This window comes from Monomorium pharaonis, chromosome 4 (genome assembly GCF_013373865.1).
Source record: "Monomorium pharaonis isolate MP-MQ-018 chromosome 4, ASM1337386v2, whole genome shotgun sequence".
Lineage (NCBI taxonomy): Eukaryota > Metazoa > Arthropoda > Insecta > Hymenoptera > Formicidae > Monomorium > Monomorium pharaonis.
In genome coordinates, this window is record NC_050470.1 from 11,027,366 (window position 1) to 11,049,728 (window position 22,363).

The 22,363-nt window shown below is 39.4% G+C and overlaps 2 protein-coding genes across 2 annotated transcripts in view; one reads left to right on the forward strand and one right to left on the reverse strand.

Moving 5' to 3' along the window:
* Positions 1–22,363, forward strand: part of LOC105838791 (ATP-dependent RNA helicase DHX33) — a 124,748-nt gene that overhangs the window by 88,929 nt on the left and 13,456 nt on the right. The window contains exons 2-4 of the mRNA XM_036285615.1: positions 6,838–7,162; positions 8,059–8,351; positions 16,633–16,865. Coding sequence (XP_036141508.1) covers positions 6,838–7,162; positions 8,059–8,351; positions 16,633–16,865 — 851 coding nt within the window. The remainder of the gene's footprint in view (positions 1–6,837; positions 7,163–8,058; positions 8,352–16,632; positions 16,866–22,363) is intronic.
* On the reverse strand, positions 4,095–6,717 carry LOC118645132. Its single transcript, XM_036285625.1, has one exon. The coding sequence runs from the start codon at positions 5,114–5,116 to the stop codon at positions 4,112–4,114; it is 1,005 nt and encodes a 334-aa protein (XP_036141518.1). The 5' UTR covers positions 5,117–6,717; the 3' UTR covers positions 4,095–4,111.

The window sequence follows — 22,363 nt, forward strand, 5'->3', positions numbered from 1 at the left end:
TTTTTTAAAATAAACATCTTAGTTAAATAGAAGTATTTATACTGTAAAAATTGTGTATAAAAATTTTTTGATATATTATTTAGTTTACAAGATATATTGAGAAAAAGGCAAAAATATATCTATCCTTGAAGGGTAGTTACGTCGTTTTACACCGTTTTTGAGCCCCAACTGAAAATTTTGTAAATTCATGTATTTATCTCTTCTACATTTATACCAAATTTCATTAAAATTGGAATTTTAACGCAATAAATAATCAGCATAGAGGTGATATGAAGGGTAAAATTTAAAAGAAATTTTTAATAAATAACAGTTAAACAGAAGTAAAACTTTTGTATAAAATATTTTTTGATATTTCGTTTGATTTACGAGATATATTGAGAGAAGATAAAAATGTTTTTATTTTTGAAGGATGGTTTTACTGTTCAAATTGTTTTTCAGTTTCAACTAAAAGTGTCTAAATTCATGTATTTATCCTCTTTACGTTTATGCCAAGTTTAATTAAAATTGGAATTTTCAGGTTTGTGAGGTTCCTCTGTCAGTAATACTTATATATGCGTCTTGCCTTTTGGTTGTTATTAAGATTGAGAAACTAAAAAATTTGCAAATTTATAACGTGTATTTTTTGATATTTTTTATTTCTAACCCAGTTCTTACAGTCATAATTTTTTTTAATATTTAGATGCATAATAAACTTGAAGTTTCAAAACCGATTTTTTACTTTTTACACGTAAAAATTTTTAGGTTTTAATTTTTTTATCTTTAGTCCATGATTCCAGGACTATATAATTTAATGATTAAACGAACTTACCTATAAGTGAAGTTCTATCATAATTGTATAAAGCGCCTCTTCCGAAAGATAACAACGTAGTACTCCTCAATTATATGCCGAGGGCGCCACACTTTCAAAGCTAAACAGAAAGTTTTCTTCCATACGTCTCCACTCGCACGGGTCCATGACGTCATTCTTCAAAGTAATGCCGTAGCTATCTATGATACGGGGTTTGATCCTATCGAACGTGGGTATTGGGTGGGACCTATCTTTTGGAAGAGGCGCTTTATACAATTATGATAGAACTTCACTTACAGGTAAGTTTGTTTAATCATTAAATTGTATTTCGCGCCTCTTCCTCAAGATAACAATGTAGATGTTTAAAGTAAGCTACGGCTCCCTTAGCATGGTGCAACCATTATTTATTACTTACACAAAATAAATGATTCTTGCGACAAGACAAAAATGAACGCAGTCTAAATAATGTAACTGTGTCGCTTGGTTGTATAAGCTTAACTCCTAATTTATCTCTCTAATATTACTTGACCAAACGCCTTTAAATTTTGCGCAACAGGTCTATCATAAAATCTAGTAAAGGTAGAAGACTTATTTGACCACCCAGCTAACTTCCTTATAACGTCGAAGCCTACTCCTTTTCGTTTAGCGGCAGACGTAGACGCATGTCTGGTGCTATGCGCCGAAAACACATCTGTATCTATTCCACTTTCACACAGAACAAACTTAATCCTAAATACTAAGCGTCTGGGTAGTGACCTCTTTGAATGGCCTCTTGAATGAAATAAACAAAAATGTCGTATCACCTCTGAGATCTTTTGTCCTTTCGAGGTAACATTTTAAAGCGGTTACCGGGCATACATCCTGACATTCCTTATAAACCGGTAAGGTTAAAACCGGTTGATTTCTCCCTAATCTAGATGTCTTAATTTTATCCGGAATCTTTATTTCTACTGTATCTTCCTTGAACACTATATTTCTAATGTTAATTAACGACAGGGTCTGCAATCTTTGACCCGTCACTAAAGCGTTATTAACTTTTTACTCAAGGATTCTAAGGATAACTTCTCGTTATATGAATCTTGGAAATAATCTAGGACAACCTTTGGGTCCCACGTAGAGTCATATTTAGGCTTAGGAGCTCTTACGTTCGATAAGCCCTTAAAAAACCTTCTAACAATTTCGTTTTGACCTAAATCTTGATCTAAAATAAGCGAGATGGCCGATCTTAAGCTATTAAGGGATCCATACGACATTCCTTTATCATATGCTTCTGTTAGGAACTTAATAACCTCCGTTGCTCCAGCTTCGTAAATAGACAACTCTTCCTTATTACAGAACGTCCACCATTTTCTCAACGCGCTGTTATATTGTTTTAGCGATGCTTCGCTTAATGAGGAAATAGAAATAGACAAAGCCTCCTCCGGAATGCCTTTCAGGAGGAAGGCTTTCCGGATAATACTCCGGCCACCAGGGTAACAGACTTCTGCAGCGGATGAAGTTTCCTATCGGAAGAAAGTAAAACGTTACTTCCGGCCTTGAAAACTAAGGTCTCCGATTCCAACATTGAAAGGAATAAGGGATACCATGGCTGCGCTGGCCAATGTGGCACTACGAGCACCCCTCTTGCTTCCTCCGCCTTTATTTTCTGTATTACTCTGGTAATTAATATAAAGGGAGGAAAAGCATAAAAGAAGAACTTATTCCAGTTTATAGTAAACGCATCTACAGCTATTGATCCCGGATCTTTTATCCACGACACGTAATCTTTGTACTTCGCGTTAAGTCTTGACGCAAACAAATCTATATTAGGAATTCCAAATTTTGCAATAATCTTCCGAAAAGCTACATCCGCCAATTCAAATTCCGTCTCGTTGTCTAACCTTCTTGACTCAAAATCTGCTTCGTCATTATCTTTAGAGGTTATATAAGACGCAAAGATAATCAATTCACGTTCTTCACACCACTTCCATATACTTTTAGCGAGGTTACTGAGCTCCTTAAATCTCACACCTCCCATGCGATTAATGTAAGCAATTGCTGTGGTGTTATCAATCTTCAATAGTATGTTGCATTCTCTAAGATCTTTAGCGAAACATTTTAGCCCGAAAAACGCTGCCATTAACTCTAAATAATTTATGTGATGTAGCTTTTCGGAAACGCTCCAGTGCCCATGTGTCTTACTATCGCCGCATGAAACTCCCCATCCTGTGCGGGAGGCGTCCGAAAAAATAGTCAACTTATATTCTCTAGCTGCAATACTCGATATTCTACTTTGTACATTCAGACTCCACCACGAAAAATCTTCCTGTAACTCTACATTTAACTGCATTATCGCTTCATAGTTGCCGTCTGTCTTTAAAAGAGCTATATATTTTTCTCTCTCTAGGCTCTTAACATGCGCCCATCCATATTGAATTGCCGGGCAACATGACACTAAGGACCCTATCAGCTGAGCAAATTCTCTAATTTTACATCTTTGTAATTTCATAAATCTGTTAACCTGATTTTGTATTCTATGTCTCTTTTCTAAAGGTAGTCCTAGTGTCATATTTTGCGAATTTAGCACAAAGCCAAGAAAACTACAAATCTGAGAAGGGGTTCTACAACTTTTATCTTCATTTAAAATAAATCCTAGACTTTGTAATACTTTTACAGAGTAATTTATATTTTCTAAACAACTTGAATACGTGCTACCTAGCAATAAAAGATCATCTAAATAAATAACTGATAAATATCCTAGATTTCTCAGGTGCCCTATCACCGGCTTCATGATCTTTGTAAATACGTATGGTGCTGAGTTAAGCCCAAAGGGTAAGCAATTAAACTCGTAAAGGCAACCTTCAAATACAAATCTTAAATATTTTTTATATTTTCTATCGATAGGAATCATATAATACGCGTCTTTTAAATCTAATTTCCCCATGAAACAATTCTGAGACACTAATTTACATGCTACTTTGTAATCCTCTAACTTAAAATGCTCAATCTGAATAAACTCGTTTAATTTTTTAAGATTTAAAATTAGCCTACTTGACCCGTCCGGCTTGGGAATCAAAAATATACTCGATATAAATTGACTATCGCGTGGGGAACATTTGCTAATAGCTCCTTTGAGCACCAACTTTTTTATGTGATCTTTAATTAATGATCTCTCTTTGTCTGACCACGCTGGTTCTTTTGGAATTGAACGTTGAGTTACAACTCTCGAGAAGGGGATTTTGTATCCTTTTATCCAATTCAATATTCTGGAATCGGATGTTAACTTTCTCCACTCCTCCGAAAAAAACTGTAGTCTCCCCGCTGGACTACTTACCACGTTGGAATTTATGTTTTCTTTTGCTCCGTTGGAGTTTGTGTTCGAAAGTTCTTGCGCGTTCTTTTCCGAGTCCAGTTCTTTCCTTGGTTCCGATTGTAACCTCCTTTCTGGTACCCGCCTGACGTTCTGGACTTGAACGATTGGCGTCGAGACGGGGTCTTGGAGTTTTTTGATTTCTCCGTGCCTTTAGACTTTGTCTTAAGTTCTTTTCCTGATCGTTCAATCGACTTTGCCGCTTTAAGACGATCTCCTAATTTTTGTCCAAACAACCATTCATCCGCCTCACCTGATTCGAGTGTTTCCTTTTGCGAGCTGCTCAAAGCTGCAAGAATTAAACTCCTACGCGTCTGCGTTTCGTCTCTTTGCAAATCTGCTAGGAGGCGCGCCGCTTCACTGAGTTTCTTAACAAGCTCAATCTGCGTGGTTGACAATTTGGGGTTCCCTTCTGTTTTATTTTTGTCGATAATGTCTCTGATCGAACTTCCCAACAAGGCCAAACAAGCGGTGATCTTTTTCTGTTTCTCTACGATCCGATCATCTTGCTTCTTCGATGTCTCGTTGATTGAGACCTTGACCTCATCGTTGAGCTTTGGCGGATCGGTTAATACGCAATTCTTGGGAGGTACGTGTGCCTCTAACAGCTTCTCTCTCTCTTCTTTCGGTAACCCTTTCTTTAAAATTCCTTCAATGCGCACAGCGATACTGTTGGGAATGGCTGGCGCCAATACCCTTTCTTCCGCTACTCTGCTACCAATTGCCTCGAGGATATCTTCATCAAGGTCCTCAATCACCCTCTTATCCTCTTGGCTGGGATTATCAGATTTTTGCAGCTCTACCGCGGAAGAGTTCGTATTAGGCTTCTCCACCTGCTGTGTCTCCGTTGCCGATTTCATCGGCGTTGCAGCCCTGCCATTGGAAGTTTCCTGCGGAGGATTTATGGCTAACTCGTCAAGCAAGACTTCATTTACTTCCTGCTCAACCTCATTTATTCCCAAATAAGATTGTTGATCCATCTCTAACAAGGCTGCTCGGGGACTAGGTGAGATATTTGGCGGACTTTGTGACAGATCTCTTATGTCTGTGCCGAACGAACTCGACCGACTTCGATCCCGACTCCTGTCCTCCGACTCACGGCTTCCTAACAATCATAATTATTTAATTTAATCAAAATTTGTTCATTTAATTTATTTGACTTAAGTGAATACGCTTACGTTAAAGTTTTACATCGAAAATCATAATCTCCGTAAAACGGACTATTAGTTTGGAATGCACACTTTGAGACTTGTTATGTCTCTTGTCTCGAGTAAAAACTCATCACCAGGTTAGCGCCTGTGACTCGTCAGTAGGTTAGCGCCCATGACGTGACTCGTGTGCTAATTTCCGTGCATAAAGCACGGATTAAACTCATTCAGCATAAACTGCTGTATTTTTCGTTAGAGGTTAGAACCTACATCACGGGTGAGAGATTTTTACATCAATCGAGAAGCGCCTCGATTTTTGTCACTAGGTTAGAGCCTATGACACGTGTGACATCTACGCCGTGATTCTCGATAGTTGCCATGCACGTGTGCGCACGCTGCGAGAGCGGCGAGGCGCACGCTCGTCGTCGTTGACTTCGAGAACGTTCGGTGAGCGCGTCCTCGAAGGACGAGACGGTCGAGCGAGTGGCCGAGTGAGTGAAGACTTCGCTGCTGCTCGACGGTGTCGTTATTATGCGAACATAACCTCAATTATACTGCATCGATACTTACTTGCGCGCTCTCTGCGCCTCTGCTTCTTGTAACTCTTAACCTCCTTCATTAATTTTCTTAATTTCTTTTCCAACCTATTCTCTTTAGATTCCTCTTCGGAATCGGATCTATTATGTTTTCTCTTTCCCATATTTCTTGACCAGATATTCTAACGATGTGACTGCATCGGCACAAAAACGAAGAATGACGTCATGGACCCGTGCGAGTGGAGACGTATGGAAGAAAACTTTCTGTTTAGCTTTGAAAGTGTGGCGCCCTCGGCATATAATTGAGGAGTACTACGTTGTTATCTTGAGGAAGAGGCGCGAAATACAATTACCCTTTTATGGCGATATCTTCCTCTTCTTTTTCTTTGCGAGATGATGTAGAGGACGAGCGCGCCTTTTTTGCGATGTTCATGAGCGAACGTCCGGCCTGCTGTACGCGCATCTTGTTAACTTCTACACAATAATTGTAACAATTTGGTCCAATGACAATATCTAGGAGTTTCATAATTTTTTATAATGCTGCATAAACTATCATTAAACACACAAACTGCAATATCAGTAGCTATGTCAAGTGTTGTCTTGTCGCTTGGAAAACTCTTGAGTGCTATTCCAAACTGTAGCATTGAAGCTCTCATTTCTTTTTTAAACCTTACTAATGCCATTTACAATTACTTGGGGAAACTTATTATTAGAAAGTAAGTTACTTGTTACCTATAAAATTTAAAGATCTAAGTGTGCGCGGCAGCCGTGCTGAGATACGCTCAGAACGGCGCTGTGACTGTACGTTCATAAAAACATCATAAAAATGTTTTAAGTTATAAAACCAATTGCAACTTGTTTTTAAGACATTAAGGCATTATTTAAGCAAAAAAAAATTTTTTTTTTGATTTTTTGAAAATTTACAGTGGTATAACCCCTTAATATATTATACATATATATTTATTATTGTACATTTTTTTCTTTATTAAAGACGAGTGATCGTTTATGGATTTTCAGATTGTTAGAAGAGATACGCCGCCACAGTACTCTGATCATAATAGGTGAGACCGGCAGTGGTAAAACCACGCAGATCCCACAACTGTTGCTCCATGCCGGAATCACTGAATCGTCCGGCTGCATTGGCATTACGCAACCACGTAGAATTGCGGCGGTTAGTATAGCGCGCCGGGTCGCCCAAGAACAAGGGGTGAAACCGGGAAAATTAGTGGGCTACTGTGTTCGTTTCGAGGATTGCACCTCTTCACAGACGAGGATCAAATATTTGACGGACGGCATGATGGTGCGAGAGGCGATGACCGATGAGATCCTGTCGGATTACTCGGTACATTACATATAATTATATTATTACCACAATTAAGCGATGCAGTTATTGAGAAGCAAAATTATATTTGAAGTTTGTTGTGAACAACTAAAATTTTAACGATGAACTTAGTTGCAAATTATAACGAAAAGTATTATTACGATATAATCAAGGTTTTAATAGCAAACGTTATTTTATAAAAGTAATGCGTTACCGTTGCTGTTATTTTTGTAAAAAGTAATTTATTATTATTTGTTATTAAGTTTAAAAGTAACATTAATTTTTTAAAATCAATTATTACTTTAAAAGTAACGTTTTGTTGTTCCTTGTTACTTTTTACATAATTTTTTGTTATTTGTTTACATTATCTACGAAATTTACGTAGTAAATAAAATAAACAGATCATAGCAGCAACATTGCGACACTGTTATAACATTGTAACAACATTACAGCAATATTACAAAATTGTCGCAATGTTGCTGCAATGTTCTGTGTTTGCTGGCATATAATGGTTTTAGAAAATCGTAATATGGTTTGCATGTATTATTATAAAATAATAAAAGTAATGTTCATCATTATAAAAATGTAACGACATTACATTACAAATAGAAAAAGTAACGATTGTTAAAAAAAAGTAATGGTAATGGCGTTATTTCCCAATTCTGGATATAATTTACTAGTTTTGTATAAACTATAGTCTGGGATCTATTTCAAGTTAAATTAAATTCGCAGATGTTTTAATATTTTAACAAAAAATAATAATTTTTTGTTAAGATATCATTACATGTATCTATTATTTAAAGAAGTACAAACATAGAGTAATCTTTCTAAAAATTCGAGAATAATAATTGAAATATCCTTTTTTTCTGCTTATTTAATTGCCTGCTCGATTGTTTGAGTTTATAATATTGCAATAGGTGGTGATACTCGACGAAGCTCATGAGCGATCCGTGCAGACCGACGTTTTGTTTGGTGTGGCGAGACGAGCACAAAATCTGCGCAAGTTGAAGAATCTGCCGCCTTTGAAACTTTTAATTATGTCAGCCACGATGGATCCCACTAAATTCAGAGAGTATTTCCAGGCCCCGGCGTTATATCTAGAAGGCCGTCAGCATCCCGTGAGGATTTTTCACGCGGTCACCTCGCAGCAAGATTATGTATTCGCCGCGCTAGTTACGGCATTTCAAATTCACCGTGAGGCACCCGCAAAGTAAGAACAACACAAAATTCTAACATGGTTGTAAACTGTGTGCTTTTTAGAGACAACGTATATAGTATTATAAATTATCATATATATGACATGATTTAATCATGTTATATATATAAGTACATATAATAACAGTATAATGTTACGTCCAGGGTTACGGTAATGTTGGGTAGGATCGGGTGATTCCCTGGGTATCTTAAGAAAACAAGGAAGGGCGTAACAAACTGAAGAGCAGAGAAAGATAATCTATTCACAACTCTGGGTTATAAAGAGTTTATTGCGTTAATGAACATGAAATGAAAGTTAAAGTTACAAGATTAAAAAAGATTACACGTGTACACAGCGAGACGAGCGAGTCACGACAATTGTAACCAAAAGCGCGGTAGATTTCAGGACTGCCAACTCGAGCATTTACTATTTCCTATAGACCACAACGCCACAGGAAGCAGTAGTGTACAATACAGGGATTTAAGATTTAATATGTCTAAGTGCTTTCCATAACACTCCCACTCGCTAAGTACATCATTCAAATCTGAAATTAAAAAAGATTAGAACATATTCAAAAGTTTCCGATTAAAAACAAATTTTTCATGTGACAAAGGTTTTGTAAGGATATCAGCTGCTTGATCAGCTGTTGATACATGTTTAATGACAAGTTTGCCAAGTTTAACTTGTTCACGGGTGAAATGGAATTTTATGTCTATATGTTTTGTCCGGCGATGATAGTCAGGGTTAGTGATCAGTTTTTCCGCTGCCATGTTGTCACAGTATAATATAGTCGGTTGCTCCTGTTTGATTCCAATATCAGCCATTAGTTGTCGAGCCCAGATTACTTCTCGAGCAGCATTGTAAATTGCCACATATTCAGCATGTGTAGTTGAGTCAGCCACTATACTCTGTTTTTGACTGAGCCATATGACAGGACCTTTGTTGAGCATGATGATTGCACCGCTTATACTCTTGCGTGTATCAGAACATGATGCATAATCTGCGTCGGAGTAAGCCACAAGTTGATTCTTCTCGCCAGTAGACTTGTAGTTGATGCCAATATCAATGGTGCCTTTCAAATATTTCAATATGCGCTTAGCTGCATTCCAATGCACATCTGACGGGTTGTCCAGAAATTGACTCAGTTTACTGACTATATATGAGATGTCAGGTCTGGTGCCAATAGAGAGATACATTAATGAGCCAATCAGTTCACGGTAAGGGAACTTGTTTGAATTTTCTTCTGAACTCCGAACTAGTTTTGTGTGTATATCTGCTGGTACTGAGATCACATTGCAATCCAAGTGTTGGAATTTTTCTAGAACTGCACGCGTGTAGGCTGACTGTAACAGTTGTATTTTTCTTGAATCACGATTCCTCTTGATTTCTATGCCCAAGTAACAATTAGCATCAGAACTTTTAATTTCGAATCTCTTAGCCATTGCAGTAAGTAATTTGTTGATTCTCTCCTTTGATTGACCAATGACCAGGCCGTCATCAACGTAGAGAGCCACCATAAGAGCACTATCTTCTGTTGAATAAACACATGGATCAGCTGTTGTTGAAAACAATCCAAAGTTCTTCATGAAATTGTAAATTTTCATGTGCCATTGTTTAGGTGCCTGTTTGAGACCGTAAAGACTTTTATTTAGTCGACACACACGTCCACTGCCGTCGTTGAAGCCTTTGGGTTGTTCCATGAAAATCTCTTCATTTAGGTCTCCGTTGAGGTATGCCGTCTTTACATCCAGTTGTACAATTATTTTCTGCAGCAATTGAAATTAATATACGCACAGAATCAAATCTGGCCACTGGAGCAAAAGTCTCTTTGTAGTCAATACCAGGTTTTTGCGAACATTTTTTTATGACTAGTCGGGCTTTATAGCGTTCCACAGATCCGTCAGGGTGTGTTTTTATTCGAAATACCCATCTATTCGCTATTGGTTTTTGATCTGGTGGACACTTGACTAACGTCCACGTGTTGTTAACTGCGAGTGATTTAAGTTCTTCTGCCATTGCATTCTACCACTGTTTAGCATCAGGTGTAGATCTTGCTTCGTCGACAGTGTTTGGTAATTCCGTTTCAGCAATATAAGCACATCCGATTGCAATTAGATTTGTATGTGACCGAGTACGATTTGCGATGTTATCATTTGATTTTATTTGTACATGTTGTTTGGTACGTGTCACAATCGAATCGTCATTTGTATTTTTCATATTTTCTTTGGTCAATGATTTTTCATCCTCCATCTTCATCAGCTTAGTATTGCCTTTTGCTTCTTCAAGATCTTCATTGTCTTCTTTTTCTTCACTCGGTGTCTTAATGCTTGAGACTAACTTTACTGTTGGTTCGATTATTCGAACGTCACGAGACACAACCACTCTTCTAGTGCCTCTTTTCCATAAACGATAGGCGTGACTTCCAGGTTCGTAGCCAACAAGTACCATTTCTTGACATTTCTTGGCCATTTTTGTTCTCTTGGATTCATCAAGTAACATGAATGCATGACTTCCATACACACGTAGATGTTCAACACTTGGTTTATGGCCTGTCCATACTTCATATGGTGTTCTTCCATCAAGACGTTCAAGTGGTATGCGATTGCGTATATGACCAGCAGCTCTTGTTGCTTCACCCCAGAGTTCAAGAGGAAGATCTTCCGCTGCAAGCATTGACCGAGTCATTTCAACTATTGTTCTATTTTGACGTTCGGCACGTCCATTTTGTTGAGGTGCATATGGGGTTGAGAATTCATGCGTGATTGAATGTTTTCGCAGTAACTTCTTCATTTGCTCACTATTAAATTCTTTTGCGTTGTCTGAACGTACGCGAACAATTTTGTGACCAATTGCATTGGCTTCTGTAATTAAATCTTGCAGTTTCTCGTAAACTTCATCTTTCGTTTTTATTGGTGATGCAAACACACAACCGCTGCAGTCATCTGTAAAAATTACCAGATATCTTGCATTACCATAGGATGACACACTCATTGGACCGCATATGTCAAAATGCACAAGTTCACCAGGGCGTGTTGCACGCGACATGCACGGCTTGAAAGGTTGCCGCGACATCTTCCCAAAAATGCAGCCCTCACATTCGATTTGCACACGAGTATCATCTTGAGTATCAGTCGATATCAATTTCATGCCTGTAACCGCTGATCCTTTTGCCAGTTGTTTTATGGTTTTGTAGTTAGCGTGACCAAGACGAGCATGCCAGGTGTGTATTGAGGCTTCGTCTGACGCATAATTTACAGTTGCTGTTTCAGTTTCAAAATTCATTTTGTAAAGTTGATTAATAATTTTAATGCCGGTTGCAATTATTTGACCATTTCTAATTAGTTGCAAATTATTTTTGTCCATTTTTATACTTACACCTATATTTGCTGCTGCACCAAGACTGAATAAATTTTTTGCAATTTCTGGAACAAATAACACATTTGTTAACGTATGCGTTAATTCTTTGTTGCCAACAGTAGCCTTGACCACAACTGTTCCGCGTCCTCTTGCATATATTACTTCTTCATTGCCGACAACGATGGCCATAGAGTTGTCCGTGATTGGCTCAAGCGTCTTGAACCAATCCTTGCGCGCAGTCATGTGGTGACTGGTGCCACTGTCAGCGAGCCATGCATCACTTGTATTGGCAGCCATGCAATGACCAGCCGCATATAGAAAGGAGTTGCTTGTACTGCTCGTTGATGTTGCTTGTTGAGCTTGAGCGGTTTGTTCAGATTTTAACTTACGACAATCTCGTTTAAGATGACCAATTTTCTTGCAGTGATGACACCTCCGAGTTTCCTTCTTCTGCTTACTGCCGCCAGCATCACCTTTTGAACGGTTAGCAACAAGCGCGTCTCCTGAGTCTATGTCGTTTGCTTTTTTGCCAAAACTTGCTTCCACCAGTTGCAATTGATTTCGTAATCTTTCGAAAGTTATTGTCATGCCACTTGCTGCCTGAATTAAATAGGCTTGTCGGAAGTTGTCAAATTTTGCTGGCAGATCGGTAATCAGTTTTGAGAGTATAGCTGTGTCTGAAATCTCTTCTCCAGCCGTTTTGAGGCGCTGTATAAGTACGGTTAGTTGAGAACAATAACTCGCCACTGTTTGACCATCTTCAAATTTCAATTGATGTAATTTTTGTGACAACAAATACTTGTTTTCACCGGCCGTCAACTCGTAGAGAGATACTATCTTCTCAAGTACTTCCTTAGCCGTCTTGCTATCACGTATCGCTGTGTGATCGTCATCAGATAAATCCGTGGTTAATACACGTCGTGCGCGTGCATCGAGTTTACGCCATTCCTTCTTCTTCTTCTCGTCGTCTGTTGGGCACATTTCCGTACCGTCGACCACTTCGAGAGCCCCAATTGTCTGAAGTGCCAACTCTACTTCGTAGCGCCATCGTAAATAGGTCGCTTTCGACAACAGAGGAAGTTTGAATTCTTTGTTTGAAGTCATCTTGAACAGAACTCAGCACAAAGAGAATTACGTGACGAATAACCTAAAACTCTCACTCTCTGTAGCAAGTCTCACAACTCTGGGCCCATAACCTGAAGAGCAGAGAAAGATAATCTATTCACAACTCTGGGTTATAAAGAGTTTATTGCGTTAATGAACATGAAATGAAAGTTAAAGTTACAAGATTAAAAAAGATTACACGTGTACACAGCGAGACGAGCGAGTCACGACAATTGTAGCCAAAAGCGCGGTAGATTTCAGGACTGCCAACTCGAGCATTTACTATTTCCTATAGACCACAACGCCACAGGAAGCAGTAGTGTACAATACAGGGATTTAAGATTTAATATGTCTAAGTGCTTTCCATAACACAAACCTTACTTCCGAAGGCAGCCGCTCGAGGAAAGGTCAAGTGCCTCAGGGGCGAACGCACTTCTTATGGCTAGAAATGTGGGTCAGTGTGCCGGTAGGCTCACTGTAACCCGATCTCCGAGCCGTGCATCCGTTGGTCCTAATTTTGAGTCAGCAAATTTAATTGCTTTAACTCGGGATTGGACCCGATGCAGTCTTAATCAGGAATGAGGAGGGTGAATTCATTAAAGCAACTATCAATTCATTTATTATTATCAAAATTATTTATTCAGAATTAAATATAGGCATAGCGGTAAGGTTGTGAGTGATACGTGATTGTTCGACATTATTTATTGTATAGCGATAAACTAGTTGGTTGAAAAGCAATTTTTACATTTTTGGACATTATTTATTATATTCTGCCATGGCGGTATTGCAGTTGATAAGTATATGATTGTACAAATTTATTTAATGTAGAGGTCGGCTAATCGTGTGATATATGGTCTTACAGGTCAGGTAAAATTTTGGTATTGTAGTGATATGTTTATATTTATTTCTATTGTGTTCTAATATTATGCCATGTTACTAACGCTTGATCTATATCTACTTAAATATATGTTAGGGATCTTATTTAATTCTACGATGTTTACAATATTTTAAATGTACAGTTGACTTTGTGTTGTTATATAATTTCCTTTAGTGTGAGGGTGGAAGGAGGGGGAAAGAAATTATAAAAAAAATCTATTGGGACGGCAAAAGGATCTCGATAATATGGGGTAAAGACAGGAATGCGGTCTGTGGGAGGGAGAGAGGATACTATAACGGATAAGCACGCGGGGTCGATCGCCTCGGGGATAAGGGCAAACTCACGATGGAGCAGGAGTAGGGGGTCAGTCTTAAGAGGAAACTGCTCTAACAATTCTATTAGGGATTGTTGGGTCCCATTATAATAATAAAATCATGGGGGAGGGGGTGAAGGGGGAGGATGTTCGGCTATAAATTCTACATCTGAGGGAGAACCTGGGGGTGATATGTATTGTATGTCAGAATTTGAAGAAGGTGAAGGAGAAGGTGGTATTTCTATAATTTCAGGTGAGCTAATGGGTGAATAAGATGGTGAGGGAGGTGGAGGAGGTGAGGGAGGTGAAGGAGACTACCCTAGAGCGGGTGAATAAGGAGTTTGGTTTTCTTGTATTGTTCCGTGTTGGTGTGCGTGTATCTGAGGTTCACTCGTGGGAGCCTCAGATTCGTGTAACTGTGGTTGTGTATGAGGTTCACACGCGGGAGCCTCGGGTTCGTATGTGCGTGTATGAGGTTCGCACGCGGGAGCTTCAGGTTTGTGTAACGGTGTGCGTGTATGAAATTCGCACGCGGGAGCCTCAGGTTTATGTAACGGTGTGCGTGAATGAAGTTCGCACACGGGAGCCTCAGGTTTATGTAACGGCGAGTTAAGTCGCGGGGAGCCTATGTTTAACAAAAGCTGAGCTCGCCTGGCCCTTCTCCGACGGTTCCGTCTCTCGTTAGACCGGTTTATTTTGCGGATGGGTGATTTGAACACTATAATTGTAATTGGGGTTAGAATAATGGGGAACTCGGAATGAAAGATTGAATTGCTGAGACTTACTACTTGCTGTTTCCTTTAGGATCTGGTCAAGTGTTCCGGATTTGGTAGAGCAAGGAGAAATCCGGTGGTTAGGCTCTACGTTGGATCCAGCAGTTAAAAGTCGGTGTTAGGTGTCGGCTGGATGGTTAATACTAAGTGAAGTTACACTTCTGCACCTGACACTAGGTTCTAAGTTCAGCACTCACTTGTTGCGAAATGCGTAGTCTCGAATAGAACAACGTTAGTCGAGCACGACGGCCACTGTGACGGTGACAAAAAAAAACCGATTAACAGCGAACGAAATAATGGCTGAGACAGTGACTGTGACTGAACCGTAACTGACACAGAGAGAGCGACTGGCACAGTAACCGAGACAGGAACTCCCTGATTTTTCGGAGTGCAGGTTTATATAGCACTCTCCCCAAAAGGTAAAATTTTGGGTGTGGGTGTTTCGGGGATGTTAATTGGCGGGAATGCATGGGAACTAAATTTTAAGGTTTTCATTGGATAGGTGGTTGTTTGGTCTTGGGGTGGTGTTCATTAGGCTTTTTGGCTATTGATTCGTTGGTTCCCTCCGCCTAACTTTTTCAAATCTGGTAGGTGGGAGGAGGTTTTCAGATGTTTTTATCTTAAATAGGGAGAGGAAATTTTATGTTTCCCGGCCCGCGCATTTCCCAGGGGTGGCAGGCACATCTGGCTTCCAAAGGAAAATTTTATAGTTCTTTTGACATTTGAGGTGGTCTGGCTCTCTTTCGATAACATTTCGCCCGTAAATAAAAAGTGTTTTTACCCTTAAAACCAAATGTGCCCTTGCCCCTTTTCGAGTCATCTAACTTTCCATTTGGCAGTTATCTGTGGTCGTAAAAGAATTCTGTAAGTGCCCTTAGTCCGTTAAGGGCAAATATTTGAGTTTTAACTTCGCCGGGGCCTAACTCTCACTGAATTTTATGGGCTTTTAATGTCTTGGGTCCCTCTGATTATGGGAACCAGACGCCCTCGCGGTCCAGAGATATTTATTTAATTTTCTTTTCCGCGACACTTGACCGCAGATAAGTCTCAGAATTTTGTTTGGCTTACTTATCTCTGAAAAGGTCAGCGGGCAATAAAAGTGAAGTCCCCTGGACGTAACAATAATATGTTAAAGAATTTGGTGTTTTTTAAATGGATTACAATTTTTGTAGAAAAATTGCAATAAAATTTTAATGCAATTTTATTGAGCTAAATATTTTATTAAATTTGATAAAATTTTAATAAAATGCAATAAAATTTTAATTATTTTTCGGTGAAGATTATTTTTTGTGTCTAATAAAAATTACAAATAACATTTTAATTAAAAAATCAATAAAAATATAATAAATTTTTAACAAAAAATTATTATTTTAAGAAAAATAAGAAAAAAATTAATAAAATAATTTTATTGAAATTATGTAATAAATTTTTGATAAAATTGTATTTAAAAAATCGTGGATGCTTTATATTAATAAATTAGCGGTATTTTATTGTAATTACAGTAATTTTTTTATGAAATTGCAATGAAAAATTAATACTTTGTGACAAATTAATGACATTTTATTGAAACTAATGAATTTTTTATGAAATTTTGGTGAAATTATTGGTCAAAATTTTAACAGAACAACGAAAGTTCAACAAAAATAAAAATTTTATTAAAATTTTATTAAAATTTTTCCACTGAGGAATAGTTACATACTTTTTTTTCACAAACCTTAAGTTAATCTTTTAGAACTATACAGAGACGCATATGAGGATTTGAAGCAAATTTGGAATCCGTGAATTATACTTTTGCGTCGATAATCGCTTTCACACGGAACTAAACATGATTTCAATTATATTTTAGTAATTGTTTATCATTTAATTTTTTAGTGAAGATATTCTGATCTTTTTGACTGGTCAAGAAGAAATAGAAGCGGCTGCAGTGGCCGCCCGACTAATAGCTAAACAACTGGATGGGCAAGAATATCCGCCCTTGAAAGTCTTTCCCTTATACGCGGCATTGCCCACTCACCAACAGTTAGAAGCTTTCAAACCTTCGGCACCAGGAATGCGGAAATTAATACTATCGACAAACGTCGCCGAGACATCCGTCACGATTGGCGGTACGTATACATTTTTATTATTCTCTATCTTTTTTGTTACTCTTAAGGGGGTCGTTCTCTATAAACAACCAAAAAATAGGCAATTTTTTAGGATTTTTAAAAATAAAAGTATTACACCAATGTTTTGACACCATATAGTATTATTATTCGACATTTATAATGTATAAAAATTTTTTTTGTTCCGAAATAATCAATATATATATACTAATACATATTATAGAAACCTTTTTTTATTCGTTCAAAATGGTGTGCCACTTAGTGTGGTCTCAAAGTGGTCTGAAACAAATAAACAATTTTTTAAATCTACATGACCATAGTTTTTGCCGAAATTCGTGCCGTTATTAATATATGTGCGCTGGAATGGCTGTACGTTTCATGAATCGTTTTAATGCCACGAGAAATGCTTCTGTGGATAGATCACTGACGATATGGACGGCTTTTGTGGACATACAAATAAAGACGCATCCGTATACTTTAACTCGACCCTGGTTTCATTGCTTTTTCTCTTTAAAAAACATGTGGCCAAAAAAATCAATTTCTGTATGATGGAACGCGATTGATTTGTTTAATTTGGATTTTGGTAAATCGACCATTTTGTATTCGACAGGTGATGCGTGGAATTGAATGCAGCGCAGGCATTGTCTTACTATTTTTTGTATCTGAATTTTCCCGTCTAACAGCCAAAAACGATGACGCATCGTATAAAGCGTTGTTTCAATATCGGCATGATAGTTTTTCTTGTATACTTTTACGATTAAGTCAGTTACGTGATGATGTGATGGTAGTAATATTGGATGCTTTTGTGAAATGAGAATGTCTGCATTTCGCAGCCTGCCGCCGACGCGAAGCAAATCCGACTTATCTATCATAGAGCTTAGCGATGCTAATCTTGTGCCCTTTATATTTTGTGAATTTAAAATGCGATTGATTTTGTTTGCAAATTGTTTTTTCTGAATTAATCTTAATATCCGATGTTCCGCTTTGACTAATTCCTGTACTGAAAGCGCGCACTTATTTCGATTGGAAAGTAACATTCGCGAATAATACGCGACGACGCGGACTAATCGCGTGTACGAGAAAAATCTGCCGAATATGTCTTTCGTCTTGGATTGTGAAATTAAACAAATGGCCTTCTTTAAACCGAGTAGCTCTTTAACGGGGATCTCGATTGATTTTGGTTAAGTTTTTTTGGACTGTCTGAGCCATGCCGGACCGTTAAACCGCGAATTGTTTCTTAAAAATTCTTGCGGGAATTGACTGCGCGATAACGCGTCGGTCGGGTTGTGCTCTGATCTGACATGCCGCCACTCGAAATCGCCTGTGATCTTTTGAATCTCTCTTACTCGATTTGCTTCGAAAACCTTGAGTACTGGCGGATTTTTTAAACCAGTGTAGTACGATCATTGAGTCGTACTAGAATATGACCTTGTTCGGTTTGAAATTTCTTTTATATGATATTGTCGTTTCCTTGAGGAGGGCCACACGTGTCTTGGCACATCACAACCGCACGAGGGTATTGCTCCACTCGTCGCAGGATCATACATACAGGCAAGCGCCGTATTCGATTTTACTGGCGTCGCAGAAACCATGTATTTGTATGTTTTGTGACGTGACGCGCCCGGCCGCGCTCGTCACAAGGGCGTAAGCCCGACCGAGGGGGTCGGTCTGGGGCTCTTCCTCGACGAACCGAGGGGGATACGACTTTGTTTTATTATCTTTTTCTTTTCTAGTTTCCGTGTTATCGCTTTTCCATTGGTACTATTAGTTATTTAGAGTTAGGGCGCCGAGTGTGGGCTCATGTCAGATTGTATTAAACACGGAGGAAGAGCAGCCGTCGTGGGAATATTGTGTCGCGAGCTGTCGACAGCGGACGAGGTGCCTCGCAAGGAGTTGCCCCGCCGAGCCGTGCGTCGGGCCCCGCTGCGCGTTGTCGCCCCTGAGCTACGAGGATACCGACCTCGCAAGGATACCGCATGACTACAAGATGATTCTCTGCAGGAATCACGCCGAGGGTACGCCAGCGGGCTGCAGACCGGGGGAGCGGCCGTATTTACGCCAACCGCCCGTCAACCAAGATCGGTTTGGTCACGGTCTGGCCAGCCGGACCAGCCGAAACAGCGGGGCAAGAAAGATCTCGCCGGCGGAAGTCATCACGCGCGGATCACGGAGATCGCGAGGGGTGAGGCGGCGCAGCGATAGGCGATCCTGCGACACGTGCGGATCCACCTATCGAAAATCGAAGAGCGCACGCGCCTGCGCGGCGGCTCGAGCCGGCCGGCGCGGGACCGGGGCTCCTCAATGTTCGGCAAGCCGTGCTATCTTGCACATCGACGAGGACGAGCCCCTAAGTTACCGTATTGTGGACAAATAGCTACCGATTTCGAAGGACCAAGATACCGTTTTGTAAGGTCATCACTCGGCAGCCACCGATATACGTAAGGTTCGGATAAAGCGGTCGACTATCGTGCGGTCCGGATAAAGGATACCGTTTATTGCTGTGTTACCGGTCATCCGACATCCGTTACCGTTATTGCTGTTGTTTTGTGTTGAGTAACTTGAAATAGAAAGTAGAGTCTCGTGGCCGCACGAGAGCTTAGACCGACCGGCCCCGAATAATAGTTAACTAAGTACGTCTCTCTCGGACAAAGCCGGCACCGACAGTCATATTTAGTATAGTCGAGTCAATTGTTACCGCGAATATTGTTTCCGCATATTATCTTTGTTGTTATTCGGGCGGAGAGCCTCATCGGCCTCCCGCCTCATGTAATAGAAGTAGGAATAGGAGGGTGGTTCTGACTACGGGGCTTCGAGGGGGGGTGAGGGGCGGGGGGGGTATTTGCGGGGAGGGGTATGACGTCACGGGGGGTATGACGTCACGCGGGGAGGGGGGATGACATCACACAAACGGGTGCCGCCGCTTATCAGTATAAACATTTATGTAAACAACATGCTAGTTGTAACCTGATGTAAACAAATACCAGTTGATCGCCGCTTATCAGTATAAACATTTATGTAAACTACAAGTCAGTTGTAACTTGATATAAACAAATACCAGTCGGTAGCCGTTTATCAGTATAAACTTTTATGTAATCTCAGTTGTAACCAGATATAAACAATTACTTGCCGGTCACTGCTTATCAGTATAAACATTTCTAAGTAAAACTATATGCGAGTTGCAACGTGATATAAACAATTAGGCCCTGCGGCTAGAAGTAGTAATTAGGTATAAACAATTTTTATCTATAGGTATGGGTCTTTCTGTCGCTTATTTGTATAAACATTTCTAAGTAAAATAATATGCGAGTTGCAACCTAATATAAACAAATTTCTAAGAATATTTATTGTACGGAGCGCCGAATCGTCGGCAGCTGATAAATTTATTCGACAGCTCTTGGAATAGCTATAAACAAAAATCGCTGACCATATCCGGTAGCGGCTTGTTATAAACAAATTTTTTATCGCACGGAGCGCCAAATTGTCGGCAGCTAATAATTCGACACGTTTCTTCCTGTCGCGATGTTATCTCCCTGCTTAGCGCTCTTGTTAGAGGTAGCGGCTCGTTATAAACAAATTAGCAAATGTTTACTGCACGGAGCGCCGAACCGTCGGCAGCTTAAATTTCTAGATAATAAATCGGTAGTGAACACCGGCAGCTAAAATATCTAAACATTTGATCGACATTTATCGCCCGGCAGCTCTAAGCGGGAAGCTATGCATAACTATAAACAAATGCATGAGACAAAGGGCTAAGAATGAAATATAATTGGTCCGGAAGAGCACGGTGCCACAGTAAGCGTGAAGTCTCCAACCCGAGCGAATCAAAGTGAATTAATTTCTAAGTATCATGAATTATAACTTGAAGAATGGCTAATCAGTTAAATGAAGTGGACATTATAAATATCGCGGACGATATAGAAATTGTGAATTCGCGGACGATGAACAAATTGTGGATATCGTAGACGATACAGAAATTGTGGATATCGCGGACGATATAGAAGATATTGATATTGCAGGCAGTGATTACGAAAACTCCAACGATGAAGACATGATAGTTGATGATTTCGAAAATTCCTACGAGGATAATGAAAACAGTTTAGTATCTGATGTTAGTGATTCTACGAGCTATTCCATTAACTTTGTCGATCGCGTGGAAAAATTTGTTTCACATGAAGATTTTCTCAAATTAAACGAACGTTCCGAACATTGCGCGATATTTTTCTTTTATTCTACGGGTGGTGCTCTAGCTCTTTGTGCCGAGTGTATGATTGACATGTGGGACGTTAGAGAAGGGATGAGTGCTGTTAGGGAGCATCAAACGAATCGGCTGGAAAATTTGGATCATCGGGCTTGCTCGAATTGCCGTCAATCCATGTACGTGATAATTTCACGCAACATGTGCCCAGTGTGCGGCTTGTAAAGACTTTAAATACATAACCGTACAACATGAATGAGGAGGACATTGAAGATATCAAATATGTTCTTAACAATAAACGAATATCACCAGTGCAATTTATACGCGATCGAGAACTTGGTATACGTGGAACGCTTCAACGCGTTGCGATACATAGAGTGTGTATAAAGAATGAATCTATTTATCCCCCTTGCCTTATCACGTGAGACAGGAAATATATACCATGATATTGAATCAGTGTCCGAATGATGAAATCGCTAAAAAGATGCTATGTGCATACTATATACATTAAAATTCCTGTTGGTATTGGAAGGTGTATCAAATTGTTGATAAATAATATGGTTAAAGTGTTCTTAAAAAATCCTAAAATAATAAATATGCTGCACATGTACAAGGATTTTTTTCTCGATATAGTTAGTATTAAAACCGGTGCGGTTATTAATACTAACTATATCGAGCCGCGACAGTTTCTCGAAGACGCCGGAGGTATAATGCTCGAGAGTGTGCGAGACGCTCTACAAAGACACAACTGTGTAAAAGTGAACACCGCGTTCAACGGTGTATTTGTGACTGGTGAAAAAAGCGCTAATAAGAGTATCACTACAAAAAATTGTGAACTCTTTCAAACGTCAAATTTAGACGAATGGTATGAGCGGCGTGTCATCGAGCCCACGTTAGCGTCGCTTGAAGAGTTCTAAGAACGCGAGTAGCGGGTGGGCGCTTTCACGAATTTTCAATTTAACTATAAATGTGAACAAGTTTAATCCTTTAGACGCGGGATGTTACGTGACATTGCCGCGAAAAATAATGTTGAAAAAAGCAGTTGTGAACGTTAAATCGAAGGACAATGCATGCTTTGCATGGTCAGTGGTCGCCGCTCTGCATTCCGTAGAAAGAAACACAGGGCTGGAGTCGTCGTACCCTCATTATACGACGGTCTTAAAGTTCGACGACATTAAGTTTCCCGTTATATTAAAAGACATTGGGAAATTTGAGGACTCAACGACGTGTCGGTCAACAACGTGTACGGGATCGAAGAGGATAAAATTTTTCCACTGCGACTCACGGATAACAAAAGGGAGAAGCA